The sequence below is a fragment of the Coenobita brevimanus genome, chromosome 52, assembly GCF_032717465.1.
Source record: "Coenobita brevimanus isolate Jiangsu-jjx chromosome 52, ASM3271746v2, whole genome shotgun sequence".
Taxonomy (NCBI): Eukaryota; Metazoa; Arthropoda; class Malacostraca; order Decapoda; family Coenobitidae; genus Coenobita; species Coenobita brevimanus.
Genome location: NC_137005.1, coordinates 6,385,729 through 6,402,811, shown reverse-complemented (window position 1 = coordinate 6,402,811; position 17,083 = coordinate 6,385,729). Strand labels below are relative to the sequence as shown.

Below are 17,083 nucleotides of genomic sequence, written 5' to 3'. Positions count from 1 at the left end.
CTTGGGCAAGAATCCCCAGTCATCTTTCTCATTTTTTTAGATTTAGGTTTTTTTAAGGGTTTTATGGGGTCAAAAGTGAAACCATACAAACTCGCAAATTTTGTGATCCTATGTTCTTGTATGTTTATTAACCATCATGGCAATTTGCTTAGAAATCTGTCACTGTACTGGAGTTGTGTGGAAACCATCCTGCATTTCCTTGGAAATGTTGGCCATTGTTATTTAGTAAGTTGTTGGACACTTGGTGGTCTAGTAGTTTTGATGCATATTCCACCAGGATGTGACCCCTGAGGATGTAAGGCTGAGGAAGGGTTGGGGTTATTGCTCACCTAATGCTGCTCAGGGATAAGCAGATGTCCAGGCTTACCTTATATGTCTGGACTAGATAACTTAGCCCAAGTACCCTATGTTCCTGGTGGAATAGTAAGGGATTATGGCCACTATACTGCTTTGGCCTTTCACTGTCATTTGGGGTGTGATAAAGCAAAGCCTAGGATGAGGGAATGGGTTCAGGCACCAGTAGTAAGTTTGACTATGGCCTCTAGAATCTGATCATATTTTATTTTTTCTACCTCCAGGTAGTTTCATTAATCTCAGGAAAGGCCTCTTGTACTGAAGAGGTTGACTAGTGGTCAGACCTAACTCCTCTATAGTCTGAAAAGCCTATCCTGAGCTGAATGAAATCACTTGAAAGGAGCACCAGTCAAACATAGTATGTCATAAGAAGCAGATGAGTCAAATGATCCCTTGGAACAACTGGAAATATATTTTTTTAAGTTAATTTGCACTCTGAAGTCTTGCACCATAAGCTGTTTCATAAGCCTTGAAACATGTGTTCCTCAGTACTCCAAGCACCAGGAAATGGCAGACAGCAAGAGAAATGCCCCTCCATGGATAATTCCTGGTCATTCCTTTCAACAGATTGTTTTATTTTCCAGCAGAGATGCTGATAAAGTACTCATTTGTTACACACACGTTTATTTATTTCAGGGTTATTTGTTGACATAATTTAGCATAAGGTTATACAACATAATAAACTGTGCTGAATATGCTAGATTACATTACATTTAGCATAAAGTTATACAACATAATCTACTATGCTGAATATGCCAGATTACTTTACATTTAGCATAAGGGTATACTACATAACATACTATGCTGAATATGCCAGATTATATTACATTTAGTAAAATTTTGTATTATAAGTTGTTGATGCAGTGCTTCTCACTGTATCATCGATAATTACATGTAATTTTAAGGAAAGTGCAGTTAAGCACTTACATAAGTTAATTTAAAGTAAAAGTACATTATAAGAGGAGGAGACTCGCATACAAGGCGCACGTGATACTACATATGACCATACGTAAGTATACTGCCATGTTCACTAAATTCTCCAAACTCCAGCCTCTCAGTGTGTGATTGTCTTGCTGAACTACACTGGGAATGGAACACCCTTTGTGTATAACCAGCACAGTTCTTCACATTAACTACTTCTGTGTTTGCAACATTACTTAGTTTAGTCAATGTGCTACTACTAAGTTTACATGTGCACACTGTGGTACTCCATTGTGGCCTCAATCAGGCATAGGACAACATGCTTAAGTTACTTCAGCATTGGCAGCAGTTTGCGCAGTCTTATTTATTACTCTGTACAGTACTCATTACTAAAACTATATGACCTAACTTTCAGAAATATACAGTACAGTACCAACAATTTTGACACTGCAGTGCGATCACTAACAAAATTTGTGTACAAATGCTTAGAATTCTTTTATTTTTGCTTTACTAATTCCAGTTTTGTGTATAGATTTTAATTTATTGTTGATATATAAGTTTTACTAAGTATGTATGAACGCTTTAGTTACATTATATGTTAATGTTATGGACCTGTGTGAGACTTCAAGGAAATATTTTAACGCCATATATATTAAACATGAAATATACTGTACAATACATGGTTTGATTCTGACTGCCAAAACTACAACATACAATACTTCATGGTTGATTATTAGGTTGATGCAAGATTTTTTAACCATTTAAGCACATGATAATATGAACTGAAGTGACACTGAGTTGTGTTGTCCTGGTCCAGAGTTCAGGTGATATTTAACAGTATGTACGGAGAGACCTCAACTCTTCTCACATATTACTGAAAAGAAGTTACAGTATACATCACAGTATTGGAATTCAGAAGCAGTTTTTTTTTATACTTGACCATATTATTTGACAGTAACACTGATTGTTATAAAAAGTTTTTATTGCAAAACTGACCTCAGCTTTTACATATCACCTTTATTTTTATTTATCTCCTGGACTCAACCTGTCCTGTGCATTCTTTGAGGTACACTTTGCCCGAATGTTTTTCACAGCATGTTTACACTTACACAAGGTGTGGCCAGAGTCTCCTCTCTCGGTTCCTCCAGTCAGAATGGGAATCCCTGTGTGATGATGAAAGTAGCATCTGATGAAAACTTTTCATATTGAGGAAAAACAAAAGCAGATTAATATAATACTATACTGACCTATCCCCGTTTATGCTGTTTTACATATGGAATGTTAACTTATGACAAAACACACTTGATTTCATATCCCAAGCAACTTAAATGATCTTGTGACAACTGTCATATAACATCTGACAGCTACTGATCTTCCTCTACACTATCTACCACAACTACTGTGCGCACACCACACCTAGGCATGACATTATTTTTGCACTACTGTATATAGAACTTTTAGATGCCCAGTGTCTTCTTATTGGGACATAGATATTGGGACTGAATAACATTACTCCTCAGATAGCTCTCCTGTTAGGGTAGAAAGCAATGATTATGGCTAATTCTTGAACAAAATAAGTACAAGATACTCTATTTGTAATGAGTTTAAAGTGACTTTACAGTAAAATGATGCTTTGACCTGTGACTATATATTTTTCTATCTTAAGTATTGAAAAATTATCAGTTTAGTATTTTTGGGGAAAGAGAAGAAAGAGTAAGTCATAAATAGGCAACTGAAAAGAGCAGATTAGGGTGCTGGAAACCCTCCCCCTCCACCCTCTTAGTACAGTTGTAGTAGCAGAAGGATGTGGCAACCCCACTGCCCAACAGTTGTGCTGCAGATCAAGGGCTAGATTCACAAACAAACTTATGATCAAGTTAATTTTGTAATTAATATTTGTTTTTGCTGGAAGAGAAAGACATAGGGAGATTCTGTACCTTCTTTGTCCTTCCTGCAAAATCAGTTAACATTTTTATTTATTTTAATGCGTCTGACTGAGCATAGGATTAACAGCCCATTCCCTAAGACCCAGCAGTCCTCCTAAATAACACATACCCCCATGTGTCATCACTTAGGCATTAACACCCACTGTCCATGTCCAATACATGCTGCATTTGTCTCATATAGGACTGGTGCATTGTAATATATCGGTGGGTGTAACGGTAGGTCATTAAAATCTTTTGTAATGAAATTCAGATTCCTAAACTCTTCCCTACCCCAACCAGGAATTGAACTTGCATCCACTGGGATAGTAGACCATCTCTGCTGACTCAGTCGCCACCTCTCCCAAGGAGGGTATTGCTTATTAGTTTGTTTGTGAATCCAGGTCATATCTTATACTTCCTACAGCACAAGAGAGGGAGACTATATTGGGTTGATTTTTATCCTTCCATTGTGGACTATTGGGTTAGGATGATGAGGGTAGCAGTGAGTCATTGTATGCAAGCTACAGAAAATTCATATCTTCAAGCATGGTATATAGTACTGTATCAGGGATAATGTACTAGTTAGAAGCAAATTAGCATAGATGACAGTTGTACGGTGTCTATTAGAAAAGTACGTGTTGTTTTATGTACATAGCAAGTTGGTGTGGTCGCATTGTACAAAGACGGGGATACTCTTATTGTTTTCAACCTTCTCAGTTCAGTTTTGTTATAAGTGGACACCCTTGAGATTATTTTTGACCTGTCAGATTGGAGTACTGAGTATGCAAATTGGCATGCATGGTATAAATGACAGTCCCACTTTTAATAAAGCTGACTGTTATCTCAATTAATGCTATGTTTCTTTGAGAGGCTTAGGTGTTTATTGCATGAACTAATCCCTGTCTCCCCTCTCTACCTCTCTTCCCCCTCTAGAAAAAAATGGAGGGTGATTTAAGGGAACTTCGGAATCTAGCAGTCTTCTCCTTCAGTATGATGAATGCTATCTTTGTCCTTATTGTATTCCTGCTCCAACTCAACAAAGATACTATTCACATCACCTGGCCACTGGGGGTCAAAACCAACATCACCTTCATCGAAGAAACCAGCGAGGTAAGATTTTTTTTTTTTATTGTCACTCTTGGCTGGAAACACACATATGTGATGGGTTTGGTGTGTGTGTCTCACCCTTACAGAGGAAAATCGAGATCGACCTCAAGGAACTTAGAAACAAATCTTTCTTCGGTTTCTTCATGCTCAACGCGCTCTTTGTGCTCATTGTATTCCTCCTGCAACTGAACAAAGATGAGCTGCATATCGACTGGCCGTTGGGCATCAGGGAGAACATCACAATTATACCAGAGACCCAGGAGGTAACATTGGGCAGCCTTCTTTGACCCTTGTGTGCTGGTTGTGGTGTCTGCCGCACCCTACTCACCTCATCCCTCCTGGCTGTACTATATTGGGGGTGTTATCTACCCACCATCCTGCATCCCACCCTCACTACATGATTTACCTTTGGAGTTCCCATGAGTCTTTATTTGCATGACTTTCCTGACACAGCATGCTAACAGTTTTTTCAGCATGATGCCTTTCTGACCGATCATGACATTCTAATACAGGCAACTCATTCCTCAGCATTTAGATTAATTTGATTATAGTAACTAAGCATAGTGTTATTTGGTAAAGAATGTAAGGACAGTATAAAAAGTAGAAGGGAAGGTGTGTGTGTGAGAGAGAGAGAGAGAGGGAATATGCAAATAAAAGTGTCACCATTGTCCAGTTACTGCCTGCTGGTCACCAACTTTGTGTGTGACTGTTGATAATTCTACCAGTGTTAGTATGGCCATTTTCTGTTGCTTAAAGGATGTTAGTCATGTTTTTCTGGTGTTGAATTTAGGATGGTCATTAATAAGTTTTACAGGCTTTTTGTATGGGAAAGGACTATACTGTGACCCTTCATTTTGTATAGATCTTGTAAGCACAAAATCACTTTGTGCAGCATCATAAATACAAACAGTACCTAGTTTCTGTTTGCTTGGATTTTTACAACATTTACATATAGCATAATAGAAATTAAAAGGCAATTTTTGTCAGTTTACAGCCTTCCATTCACATTAAGGTTGGAAAAACATGGAAAAAGTCACCAAAAGCATGATAATTGGGAATCTCATGCATTTCAGTGTTAGTAAGATTTCGTTTACAGAGCTTTGTGCACATCATCGGCTCTCATAGTAAGTGAAAAACACTATACCGCTTAATTGTTACTTGGTGTCACCTTGTCTGTTGATGGTCAGTAAGTCTTTAATCTTACTATAATGTACATTATGTGTTTGAGGAAAAAACAATTTCTTAGAAGGCCAAAATAAGAACTTTGGAGAAAACTTTGTTTTTTTCATTTCCATTAACTAAAAAAGCTATGGTTCTTAAGCTTCTTTTTATGCAAATTTTGTTTATGCAGTATATTTTGGGGGATATACAGTAGTAGTCATATGAAATGAGGGGTCACTGTACCATGTCATTTTTCATGAAAATGATATTTTATTTCCATAACAGTGTGTATAGAAATGTATTTGCATTGTGATTTTCTGCTGTACTTCCTTTTAGCAACAGGGACTGACTGTGATTTGTAGTTTTACTTCACAGATTAAATGATTTCCTGTAAGCCAGGAAACTATTTGCAGTGCTAGGTGGTGACCATGTAACCAAATAATGTGGTGATGTGGAGCCTACTATGGTCCCCATGTTAACTACATGGATAGATGCAAATGCAGTGTCCATCGAGGAACCAAACTTCCACTCTCCCCTCCCCACTCCTCACTGTGGCGAAGTGCTGTCAGCTGCAAGGGAACATCAGTTCACTTCACATGACAGCTGTGCAGGGACAATTGCTTGCCTGTGGTTGATGGGTCTTCTCAGACAGACAGACCAAGGTTACTCAATAACAACACCAACTGCAGCTTTAGGTGTTGTCTTTGTGAGTCCCTCAGTCCATTCTGGTTAATCTGACCAGAGTGTGGTAGTGCCCATGTACAGAAGCAAGCAACTAAGCTTATGTTACAGTATATTGGCTTTTATATTTGTTGCTATTTTTATTCGAGTCTTTATGCAGTTAAATAAATGTAAACTTCAATAGGCTAGTAAAGGAGTTATGACTTAACCTAGCATATCATATAACCTTTGAAATTAACGAAGCAAACCTTGGGGAATCGAGTAGAACTTGTCGAGCCAGAGTGACCAAATAGCTGAGTTTTCCTTTAGAACATGTTGTGAAATGTAAATGATCTTAATTCTCTAACTCAGGCACACAAAATCATTTGTTAACTGTGAAGAAAGACTTGACTTCCAGAATATATGAAGACTGTAAAGTAATTGAGGTAGATGAGTAGTTCATAATATACACACTAGTAGCAAATGAGATAGTTTGTATGATTATTTAGTGTTTAGTTTAAATTCTTGCATGATCAGTTTAGCTACCTGTTTATTGCTGAACAATTTGCAATAGTATAACAAATATAGTTCCCGCATGAAGGTCAGTAATGTGACAGTATTTCTAAGGAATTTCCTTTTTCTGCTCTTTACAGTTTGTCATTCTATTGGGTGCTTGAAGAAGAAGCATCAGTTGCTCCAAACCACTACATACAATTGTAATGGGATTGAGAGGACCATCTCAGCCAGCTACAAAGTCAAGGAGGGGATTGGTCTCAGCTGTGCCTGTATTATATGAAAGGAACTGCCCTTATAGTTTGTAAGATTGAAAAGTGGAAGTGTGTACACCAGGCATGCCAAGCTGCAGCTAGCCATCAGGTCTAGCTCACTCTAGTGGTCTTGGCATGGAGCATTCTGTACAGTAGGACTAGGCAGTGCTCAACTTCCTCATGGCAGATGCTTCCACTTCTGAATTTTACATACTTTTAGGATCAGTTTCATTTGCATTTTATATGCTCTGTAGATTTCAGGCACCCCTTGCCTCTTTTTAAGAGACGGGTTGAAATGGTCCCCTTATTTTCACTACATTTGATTGCAGCAGCCAAAGCAATTGAAGCTGCTCTTCCTCAGGTCCATCCATTACCTTCTCCTGAAAGGAAATTAATTTTTTTTTGCTACACAAGAACTGTTATTTTCTTTTTGCCTGCACTTTTTTTGTGGTCACTTTTAGTTTTGCTGATTTTTTAGTGAGTGTTTTAGTAAAAACATTTATCAAGTTAAATTAAAAACCACAGTACAGTATTTCACATTAGAGTAGTTCTCAGGTGTGATATTATTGCACTTATCCTTTTAAATTTCAAATTTATATATTACAGTACATCACAACAATGCTGACATTGTACTGAAATGTAAATTTGTGAAAGTGGAAAAATCTGAACAGCATGTAGTAGCGCCATAGTTTAATGAACACTAAATTTACTTGAATGAGTTTTGCATCATTAACTTGTAAATCTATAATTTGATGACAACATATATGGGAAATTTTGGATAGTTTTGTTTTTGATAAAAAATTGTTTGGTTCATTGGAAAACAAGAAAGATTCTGATGAACGCAGTGTGTCCAGGCATCTCAAAATGAATGGATCTTGAATTTAGCTCTCTTGTTTTTGTTTTTTCTTCAAGGGAGCAATTTGCAGGCCCTTGGCCATCGGTTCCTTCTTCCATGCATTAAAAAAAAAAAAAGAAAAAAAAAAAAAAAAAAATTGCAAGTGAGAGTTAAGTAAGACTGTGTCTCATTGCCTGGTATTTTACTCTTAACTATCGGTGGTGGGATGTGTCAGTGCCATAGTCCATCACATGTGGTGCACACTTCCTTGTAGCACCTACAGCATGGGTAGGTGATGAGAGAGAGAGAGCTGGCGATTAACCAGCCATGCTTGAAATGTCGCCACGTCATGTGACAGTGGGAAACAAGATATTGATGATTGTATTGTTCCAATACTTTCCCAATTTAAAATTTTGATCATCACTCGAGGAATATGAAGATAAACTGAGAAATCTAAGATTTGGAGCTTTTTTCAGTGATTTACTCATGCCCCTTGCCACAAGTTACCTCATTAAATTAAGTTTGCTTTATTTTTTCAATTAACCAACAGAAGCTTGAGTCTAAGCAAATTTTATTACACATAATTGCTTTAAAGTGCTGACTGTAGGATACCTTTATAGTTAGGTACAGTATTTTTTCATACCTATACATAAACATGAAATTGAGTAAGTTAAAGTAGAAGTTTGTGTAAAAACAGCTCTTACAAACATAGGCCATAGCCTTTGATGAATCAGATGCAATATGGTTGTACTTTCTTTGTATTCCTACTCTTTATTAGTTGACTAGTTTGTTCCACTTAGGTGAGATTCTAGATTATCACCAATGAACAGTGCCTCAAAGCCTAATGTAAAATGTGCCAATTTTACAGTGAGTACTATATGTTTTGTGTTCTGAAAGTGTTAGTTTTGTGCAGGTCCTCATCAGCCAGGAGCATCTACAGTTGGAGCCTATTGGTCTGGTGTTTGTGTTCTTCTTTGCCCTCATCTTGGTCATCCAGTTCATTGCCATGTTGTTCCATCGATTTGGCACCATCTCCCATATCCTGTCCTCCACCGAGCTCACATGCTGCAACAAGAAGGTACCAGAAGTACACTTATCATAAAATATTTCGTATGAATAATATTACCGTTAGATGTAACTGAAATGAATCAGCATTACCACAGTTGGTGCTGTTATTATATGTAAGCTTTGCATTATCAAAACATTGATCATTAAATTATAGAATAATAGATGTTGACATTATGGTATCTACGGTAATACATTCTGCAACATTTGTAAATAAATACTGTATATAGATTTAAGAGTAAAAGTGATATTTAACTGCTGTATTTAATACTTGTTGGTGGTAGGTGGGGGCGCTCACCATCCAGTCACTAGATGTAATGCTGCCCTCGGGTGGCTGCCGTTCACTCTCTTCCTTCTTTCTTTCCTTCCATCTTCTTATTCCGTTCTTTCCTTTATTCTTTCCTCTTCCTTCTGTCTATGGGTGACTCTACATTACACTGAGTGACAAGCCAAAAAACATTTACTATGCTGGGTAGTAACCATATAACCAAACTACGGCACCTGGTGGTTTAGTGGGTAAGTAAGGCACTCCAACTGCATTGAACCTGTGTCATTTCATATTCAAGGGGTGTTTGGGGTTTGTTGCTCACGTAATGCCACTCAGGGATGAGTGAGGCAAGTCACTCATAGTAAATGTCAGGACCAACTTGCCTAGCCCTGGGCTCCTACGCCTCTCATGGGACAGCAGAGGTTTAGATGGTGGTTGGATGGATGGATTAAATACTTGTCAATTACAGCAAACAGTTTCTGCTACTACAAGTACTACTATAGCATATCTTTGTCACAAGAGAATTCTGCTGATCCATTTATTGCTCCCCAGGCTGAAGATGCTACTGAAGATGCATTCATCCAGAGAAATGCCGTGGATATTGTGCGACAGTTGCAGAGGCTGAAGGGCATTGATGGTGACTATGACAATGACAGTGTTCACGGTGGGCAACTGGGACGCCGTAAAACCATCCATAACCTGGAAAGACACCGCCAGAGGAAACAACCTATTGGCACTCTTGATGTAGCCTTCAAGAAGCGGTTCTTCAGTATCTCAGCAGAAGCGGGTGAAAACAATATGACCAATGGTTAGTCACGTTGCAGTTTGTGTGCTGTTACTGTTTGTAGTGATGTTTTGTATTTATGTAATTGTACTATGGATATACAAATGCAGATATAAAACACATGCACACACACACACACACACACACACACACACACACACACACACAAACTGGTTATCCAAAACTTCATTTATCAAATCTGCCTGAGCCCCATCATTGTGATGTTCGCTTATATTATTGTGGTAACCACCTTATGATTTATACAGCTAAATAGAGTCCCCTTCCTGTAAAGGTGTTGGGATCTATGTCCATCAGCCCTGTCTGTACAGTAGTCTCCCCTTTATCTTACTTTATCATAATGTATCTTATTGGTTGTGACAATGGTATAGTGGATTAAAGGACCTACTGCTAACCAAAATACTGAGCATTCAAACCCACTGAAGAACGGTTGGTTGACATCAGGAAAGGTTGCAAAGGGCTACGCTATATGCACCACCCAAGTTTTCTTAATAATGACAGGGCCTTAGCTCTCCTAAGAAGGCAAAAAGGTGGATCAAGTGGCTTATATTAGGCAATTTTATTTTGCTTTGGAACGTCTTTGTGGAACGGGTGAATCTGTACCTTAACTCTGTAAATTGAATTTGATTTTTATCTACCAAATTATTTTATTTAGCTTCGGAGAGACTCCTTGTAATGGAGGGATTAAGTTGAGATGCAATAATGCTCACCATGCTTGATAAAACATACAAAAATGGTCAGAAAGGTTTATAGAACTTATGTATAGTAATGTGCAACAAGTGATGAAAAAAGTAAGTTTGATTCTGGGATACACTAGGCAGGTCCTATTTCCTGTGTAGGATTTTCATTTCATTTTCTGTTGGCTGCTATGCCTAATGCTCTTACTACCATGCTCACCTAAAAGATAAATTCATGTGTGTACTGTATATTCTGTCCTGTACACTATAATACATGCACTTTACATGTGACACATTGTGTCCCACTACGATACAGGGGTTGGTGCCAACAAAGACATGCAGCCAGAAAACTTTGCCCCAGCTACCTAGTGGCAGACATAAGGGGGAGACTAGGGGTGGGCTCCATCAGTATGGCTTTGGGCTAAGATGGGACTTGGGCTCTGATCAAAATGGGTCCCAATTCCACCATCTGGGCTCAGGGCTGTGTGGATGGGTCCTGTGGTCCATCTCTGCCTTTTATCTGAATAAAGAGATGGCTAGTGATCAATCAATATGGAGAGTTGTCATGGGATGACTAATGCTGATGCATGCAAGCTTATTGGAATGTTAATAAACAAAATGAAATGAGCAGTGTTTTGTTATTGCAGTGCTGCAATGATCCTAGGCTGTGGCTTAACTGGTTGGCTTCTCGTTTTCGTTTTTAAAGGCTCCAACATGCTTGCATGTGTCGGCCTTGGTCACCTAATGGCGGCTCTCCACGCTGCACGATCCATTGCAGCCTCCCTGTTCAGTCCCTTAACCCTAAGGTCACACTTAATGACCTCGTCCCATGTCTTTCTCGGTCTACCCCTTATAACCCCACCCCCAATATTAACACTTCTCACCTTCCTCACCCAATTATCATCCCCCATCCTCTCCACATGTCCAAACCACCTCAATCTACCTCTCCTCATCACAACACCAATACACTCCAGTCCCATCCTACCTCTCAACTCTTCCATTGTAAACCCAGCCCCTCCAGGCCTTGGACGCAGGGATGCACTGCACATCCACCTAATCATTGTCATTTCTGTACGTCTGAGCCAGCGAATATCTTCCTCCTTCACTGCCCAGGTCTCACTGCCATACAGCATTACACTCCTAATACATGCTGCATACAAAGACCCCTTAGCACGTAGGGAGAGCCCTCTCAATGTCAGGAGAGGCAAGAGCTCCCTGAACTTCTTCCAACCACTTCTCATCCTAGCCACAGAGCTAGCTCCAGCCCCACCTCCAGCACACAACATGTCTCCCAAATAACAAAACTCTTCCACACACTCAAGAGATTCACCAGCAAGTTCAATTCTTTCACGTCTGACAATCTCCACCTGCCCACCCCGGCACGCCGTACACATAAAATCAGCATTATCTCGCAGTCTACCTCTGATACCACTACATCTCTTATGCACCCATTTATCACACACACCGCACAAGATGGAATTACTTCCCACGCCCTTGTGGCAAACTGCACATGGCCACTCTCCCTCGTCTTTGTGTATTAATGTCACTCTTACTTTGATGAGTGGTGCTGGGTATGGACACCTTCCTGTTGTGGAGCTGATATTGCTAGGCAGCTCCAGTGACTGGGGATACAGTATATAAACATCCCTCATCTCTCTTCCTATCTCCTTAAAGGAAGGTTGTGGACTGCAGGAGTGTGACACTTTCAGTCTGCAATCCATTGTGTTTACATTCAGATGAACCTGGGACTAAAACTACTACTACTGCTACTATTCTGGTAGGGGACACTGGAAAGGGTTGCCTTCATATGGTGGCATATTTTACTCTTCGTGGAGGACTTGAACATAGATTATTTACAGTACAGTAATATGCAGAGGCAGGGCATTGCTGCTGTGAACCAAGTACTAACCCTTTGATCAATGACAGAGACCCCAGTACTGGGTGACATGCGGCGACTGAGCATGCGGCAGGAGACCATCAAGGCATTGGCTGAACGACGGGAAACAGTTGCAAAAGAACGACGCTTGTCCAAGATGCAGACACTTGGGGCTCGCAAGGTGGGCAGAGCAAGTTTTGGTGTTGGGGTTTATAAGGCATATTACTGAGTGTAGATTGGGGGAATATCAGTAGTTACTAGTATGCAACATATGTGTTTTTGGACATGTAGTAGATGTGTCAGGTGTTCTGATAGTCTTTACCATTACTGTACAGTGTAGAATACTTATATGAATTCACGTTTTTTTGCCTAGACACCGGTACAAGGAGAGAGTAAAAAATAATAGTACATTTTTTTTTAATATCATAGTATAGCTTGATAACAAGGGTAAGGAGTCTGTGGATGAAGTTCAGGGAGTTGTTTCCCCTCTTGATATTGAGAAGGCTCTCCCTCCATGCCAGGCGGTCCTTGTATGCAGCATGTCGTAGGAGTGCAATGCTGTATGATAGTGAGACTTGGGTAGTAAAGGATGCGGATATTCATTGGCTCAGGCATACAATGATGAGAATGATCAAATGGATGTATCGTGTGTCCCTCAATGAGAGGCCTAGGGAGGTTTGAATTGTAAATGAAGGATTTAGAAGAGGAATGGGACTGGAATGTATTATTGTTGTAAGGAGAAGAGGTAGACTGAGATGGTTTGGGTATGTGGAGTGGATGGAGGGTAACAGCTGGCCGTGGAGGGTGAGAGTGTGAACATTGAGGGTTGACTTGGTCAAGGCGGACTGAAAAAGACCTGGAAAGAGGTCATAGAGTGTGACTTCAGGGATGACGGACTGAAATGAGAGGCTGCTAGAGATCAAGTGGCATGGAGAGCTGCCATTACTGTAGTTGACCAAGGCTGACACATGCAAGTACAGTACATCTCCATAGTACACGAGTTCCGAGTACACGATCCCCCTTGTACGCGAGGACCTATTATTATTTTTTTTTCTTTTTGGTTAGTACTTGGATGGGTGACCGCCTGGGAACACCAGATGCTGTTGGCATAACCCCTACATGTCAAGTGGGGTTGGTGGAGGATTAGTGCCCCTCCCTGTAAAAACAATTAACTCTAAGCCCTTGGCCACCCCGTTTGGGATACATGGCGTCTGGCAATGAATGAATGAATGAATGAATTTTTTATTAGTACAGTAAGTCCTCACTATAATGGACTAATTGAGGCCCAAACCATTCCGAAAAATGCAAAATTCCGATAAAAGCGACATTCGGACTTCCCCCTGCTAATCCGGACTTTTTCTGATATCAGATATTAGTCTGGATCGCATGAACGGTTTTTAAACTGTTTTGACTACCATTGCGATAGTTTACTGTGTTATAACTTCACAACATTAATCAAATGGTATAATATATATAGTAATACTGTACTGTACACTCGTTTCGTTTTGTTTCGTTTCGTTTTTAAAGGCTCCAACATGCTTGCATGTGTCGGCCTTGGTCACCTAATGGCGGCTCTCCACGCTGCACGATCCATTGCAGCCTCCCTGTTCAGTCCCTTAACCCTAAGGTCACACTTAATGACCTCGTCCCATGTCTTTCTCGGTCTACCCCTCATAACCCCACCCCCAATACAGTATTAACACTTCTCACTTTCCTCACCCAATTATCATCCCCCATCCTCTCCACATGTCCAAACCACCTCAATCTACCTTTCCTCATCACAACACCAATACACTCCAGTCCCATCCTACCTCTCAACTCTTCCATTGTAAACCCAGCTCCTCCAGGCCTTGGACGCAGGGACGCACTGCACATCCACCTAATCATTGTCATTTCTGTACGTCTGAGCCGGCGAATGTCTTCCTCCTTCACTGCCCAGGTCTCACTGCCATACAGCATTACACTCCTAACACATGCTGCATACAAAGACCCCACAATTTACCTTATTGTGGTAACACAGCTGAAATGGTCAGGCAGTCCGGACTGCTTCTGGCTTTATCAGACTTTTTCCGATATATAGGAATTTAGTCCGGTAGCTCCTGAAGTTTGATAAAAGCGAATTCCGGTCTATTGAAGTCCGTTATATTGAGGTTTTACTGTATGCGAATTGAACTCCTTGTAAGCGAGACGGGCAGCGAAGAGTGGCCCAAATCCGGGGTTACCCCGAGTACACGAGATTGCCCCCCCAAGAAGTGATAACGGGTAAAGGTGAGCAGCCATATTCTTGTTGGTTTAGTTAAGCCATATCCTTGTTGATTTACCTAGTAAAGCCATAATCTTGTTGGTTTACTTTATCTTAGGTAATATGTCTTAGATAGTATCCCTGTATAGTTTTTTTTTTCTTTAATAACAGAGCAGAGGAAGGAAAAACAAATGAATAAAAAAAAAATTATCCATACACCAGATTACTGGTGTCCTCTGTTCATAAAATATCTGTAACAGTCAGACCCGAATAGCCACGGGTTGAAGCCTGGAGGGAAACAACTCCGGGGAAGCGAGTTCCAGAGAGACACAGCATGGGGAACGAAAGAACCCTGACAGGCAGAAGCTCCGCAACATGGCTGAGTGACACGCCAGTCATGAGCGCCGCAATATTTAGGTCCAAAAGGCATCTCAAGGGTTGCCCATGAAGGGGGTTGCCGCCCATATGTAGTTTTTCCCATAAGTTTATGTATTCACAGTACACGAATTCCTAGTACACGACGTCCTCTGCTGCTCATATAGGCTTGTACTAGGGCAGTGGTTCCCAAACTGGGGGCCATATATCAGAATGTAGGGGGCCATAACCTGAACCGAAGGAGTTTAGAGAGTAGGTAGCCAGTGGAGAGGAATTTAAAAGATACTTCCCAGATATCCAAAGCCTAACTTCTCGGCTAGTAAGGTTCCCCTTCACTGCTCCAGTGACATGCATACCTGATGACAGTGATGATGCCCAAACTGAGCTGTTGACACTTCAAGAGGATTCAGGCGCTAGGGTGAAGTTTGAAACTGTATCTCTCACAGTATTTTGGTCATCAATGGCAGCTTCATACCCAAACTTATGTGACTTGGCATTTCGCCACCTCCTACCATTTTCATCAGCTTATTCATGTGAGGCTGCATTCTCTCAACTACTCCACAATAAAACGAAACCGCAACAGACTTGAAGTGAAGCATGACCTTCGGTGTGCTTTAAGTGAAACAAAACCAAGAATCAAGATGCTTGTTGATAATCTGCAACAACACCCTTCACACTGAGTGGAATGGGGATTCAAATGAAGGAAAAATGAACCTGGCATGAATGTTCAGAAGCAAATGGTCTGGGAGGAGGTGGGTGTGTCGCAATTGAAGGCCATGGTTGTGGCAGATAATTATGGCTCACTATGATAGCATATCATTTCAGAATTATAAAGTTATCAGATTTGTAAGCTTCAAAGATCAGATCAAATTGCGTGGGATTAATACACTTTTTCAGTCCAGTGAATTTTTTTTAATTGCTGAATCAGCTTTTCGCAATAATGCAATTTTTAATTACTCTAAGTATGGATTTTTTAAATGTGCATTTATTATTCCTTTAGTACCATTTCATTAATTATATAAGATTCAGCTAAGACAAAATACACATTTCTTTATTAATACTTAACAAAAGAGAAAATAACAAATGGAATCAATAAAATTACAGGATTTGCTAGAGTGATTTTTATATGGACATGATGAGTGTAGGACTGTAGTGTAGACAGTCACTGTAATCATGGGTTATGGTTGGGGAAGGGGGGGCCATGGACAACGATCATGTATGAAAAGTGGGTAACGACCAGAAAAAGTTTGGGAACCACTGTACTAGGGGGATGTACTGTATGCTGAAGTTTTTTAAATGTAGTGAAGTGAATGAAGCAATATTTGTTTCACGTTGTTTTCTACTCAAAAAAATGTGGAGATTGATATTATTGTCCGTAATTAATACTATGGTGAATCCATTGGACTACAGGTATATACAATATCAGATATGTATATGATCTGCTTTGAGAATTGATTCAGATCATCAGCATGTATAAATAATGTTACATACATATCGTATATGTATACCAGGTATGTATATATGTACAGTATATATATATTGCCAGTATTATAAGCTAAATATGATTTCTCTTGGAACTTACATTTCCTCCTGCATCTTCAACAGCCACGGAACCGTACATCCATAGCATCGGATGCTGACCATCATCGTGTGTTTACGCCAAATGGTGGCAGTGTCAACCATGCATATGAGTCTGATACAGAACATTATGGTGCTCCACCTTCAGTCAGGGGTGGCAATCGCTACAGGAATACTGATGAAGTCATTTACACCCCGTAAACTTGGCATGATGTAACTAGTTTGTGAGGAAGGGTGCATTTTATAATGTACAGTTCTGATTCTTGTACTGTATTTCAAAGGAAAAATCATTTTGAGCCCACAACCTTGACATAATGATGACTCTATTCAAGCAAGGCTGTGTATGTGTGTTTGTGTGTGTGTATGTATATTTTTCTGATGTACAGATAATTTCAGAGATAAATAAAAGGGTTGCTTTAGGCTACAATTAATATTATGTCACTAAAAAAATCCAGTTCAATATACAGCTG

At 39.9% G+C, this 17,083-nt stretch overlaps 1 protein-coding gene across 1 annotated transcript in view; it reads left to right on the top strand.

Annotated features, from left to right (window-relative positions):
* Positions 1-16,814, top strand: part of kkv (hyaluronan synthase-like protein kkv) — a 132,270-nt gene extending 115,456 nt beyond the window's left edge. The window contains exons 21-25 of the mRNA XM_080272898.1: positions 4,394-4,570; positions 8,644-8,808; positions 9,616-9,871; positions 12,469-12,599; positions 16,641-16,814. Coding sequence (XP_080129024.1) covers positions 4,394-4,570; positions 8,644-8,808; positions 9,616-9,871; positions 12,469-12,599; positions 16,641-16,814 — 903 coding nt within the window. The remainder of the gene's footprint in view (positions 1-4,393; positions 4,571-8,643; positions 8,809-9,615; positions 9,872-12,468; positions 12,600-16,640) is intronic.
* The last annotated feature ends 269 nt before the right edge of the window (positions 16,815-17,083 follow it).